This window comes from Austrofundulus limnaeus, unplaced genomic scaffold, assembly GCF_001266775.1.
Source record: "Austrofundulus limnaeus strain Quisiro unplaced genomic scaffold, Austrofundulus_limnaeus-1.0 Scaffold452, whole genome shotgun sequence".
NCBI lineage: Eukaryota > Metazoa > Chordata > Actinopteri > Cyprinodontiformes > Rivulidae > Austrofundulus > Austrofundulus limnaeus.
This window is the reverse complement of record NW_013952854.1, coordinates 377221-379347: the sequence shown is the minus strand read 5'-3', so window position 1 is coordinate 379347 and position 2127 is coordinate 377221. Positions and strand designations below refer to the sequence as shown.

Sequence of the window (2127 nt, the reverse complement as noted above, 5' to 3'; positions counted from 1 at the left end):
GTTCAGCTGGTGTCTTGGCTTTCCATGCCTTTTTACACCTCCCTTTCTTCATGTGTTCAATACTTTTTCCCTGTGCCTTTCCACATTATTACAAATAACTTCATTTCTGGACATTTATGGTTTGATTTCTTTGTATGTATGGATCACTTGGGTTGAAACCAACATTTGGTGAAAATTTCATGTCATTAGCACCTCTAGTAATATATGTACTGAGAAAAATGGTGACGTGTTCAATACTTATTTTACCCACTATATATTATACACTGTTATTGTCATAAAAATGAACCGAGAAAGACCATTAAATCATATTGTTTTTAACTAAATTGTGCACCAAAATACAGTCAATTATTTGTAATTAAAAAGTCTCTTTCTAATGTTTTCTTGTTTTTAATGCATGTTTGAATGTAAACGGTACACTGTAAATGTTTTGTGTGTGTGAAATCAAGAAAAATATGATCTGTCAGACCTTTTGACATGCATTTAATGTCTTCAGATAAGATTTCAAGCTAATCTGACTAAATGTTTCTCTAAGGTTTTCTTTTTTGAAACACCAGAGAAACTCAGACTGTTTCATTTTGTGTGCTTTACTTTGTCAATAACAACGAGGCCTGCCGGCAGCTGGCATCTGGGTCTTCGGATTATTTTAGAGCCTGAATGCACCACAGCTGCGGGATCAGTTTCCCGAAGGGACCTGGATATCCATTGATTTATCGTGAAGCTGTGGACTTTGTCTTCCAGCTGCTCCAGAACGTTCTCCTGCGACCTTGACATGAAAACAAAGTCCAGTGACTCACGGCTCTCTCAGTTGTGACTCTTTAAGGGTTGAGTGCAGGAATGAGTACTGGACCTATTTTTCTTTTAGATTAATGTAAAAGATGGTGCTTGACCTCATCACATTAATTATAATAGTTGTGGAAGAGTTGATAAGTGTTATTTTATTTAATGAAATGTTCTTAAATTTTAAATAAAAACAAATCATTTTTGTTCCATGTGTTTCTTTCTCCCCACCAGGGCAGGATGCAGTCTTCAAACCACCGGCTACGAGACATGGAGCAGCATCACCCGCTGCTGTCGGCAGGCGCAGACGTGGAGATGGGGGGCCTGGGAGCCGGCGTGATGGTCGGGGGCCCCCACTCGGGCCACACAGCAGGAAACCGCACACTGTGGTTCATTCAGGACAGCTGCGGGATGGTGTGCGCCACCATGACCTGGTTCCTGGTTCTGTACGCCGAGTTTGTGGTGAACTTCGTCATGCTCCTGCCCGCCAAGAACTTCTGGTACTCGCTGCTGAACGGGGCCACCTTCAACTCCCTGGCTGTGCTCGCGCTGGCCTCGCACATGCGCACCATGTTGACTGACCCGGTAAGGAGGGTAAAGCCACTCAGGATGGGTGATATTGAGCAAAGGAAGTCATCAGTTTGGTGCATTTTTAAAAGGAGAAAGTCTCCTGGAGATGTTTTGACAGTACAAGCTAACAGCGCAATCTAAAAGGGCTGCCACAGTCTGACACTTGGACTCACTTGTTAATATAATCTGGAACACTGCATTGATGGAGTGTGTAAAGTGTGTGAGAGGAAGCTTTGTGTAAAAAGCTGCACAGAACACCATTATTCTGAATGTCTATCAGCTGCTTTATTTAATGAAACAACACAGTTCAGGCCTTCATCCAAGCTGATTTATTTGTCTTTTTAGGTATCGGTTTAATTTTTCTATTAATTTTATTCATGCAGGTCTCTTTTTAAACGTAGCGAGTTAAACAGTTTGATGAAAAATGTTCCATTCAGTTTGATGTGCAGGTTTTTTATTTTTATGGTTGTGATGTTTGCATCCAGCTGATCATGTCTGACTGTGATATCACAAAAACCTCTCTGCTTTCTGACTGGATTGAGTCTAGCCAATTCCTCTTTTAAAGCAATCCTGGTCCTTGGCACTATCCAGCATGTTTTCAGTGTTGTATAAAGTACTGCAAAGTGATACTTGAGTAAAAGTACAAGTATCTTATCATAAAAATACTTTGGTAAAAGTTAAAGTCTTCTCTAAAAATATTACTTGAGTAAAAGTCTTAAAGTATCTGATATTTTTTGTACTTAAGTATCAAAAGTAAATCTCTGACACAAAATCTACTTA

The 2127-nt window shown here is 40.0% G+C and overlaps 1 protein-coding gene across 1 annotated transcript in view; it reads left to right on the top strand.

The window, feature by feature from the left end:
* Positions 1–2127, top strand: part of zdhhc7 (zDHHC palmitoyltransferase 7) — an 18640-nt gene that overhangs the window by 7843 nt on the left and 8670 nt on the right. Inside the window, exon 2 of the mRNA XM_014025023.1 lies at positions 1012–1362. Coding sequence (XP_013880477.1) covers positions 1018–1362 — 345 coding nt within the window. The 5' untranslated portion in view covers positions 1012–1017. The remainder of the gene's footprint in view (positions 1–1011; positions 1363–2127) is intronic.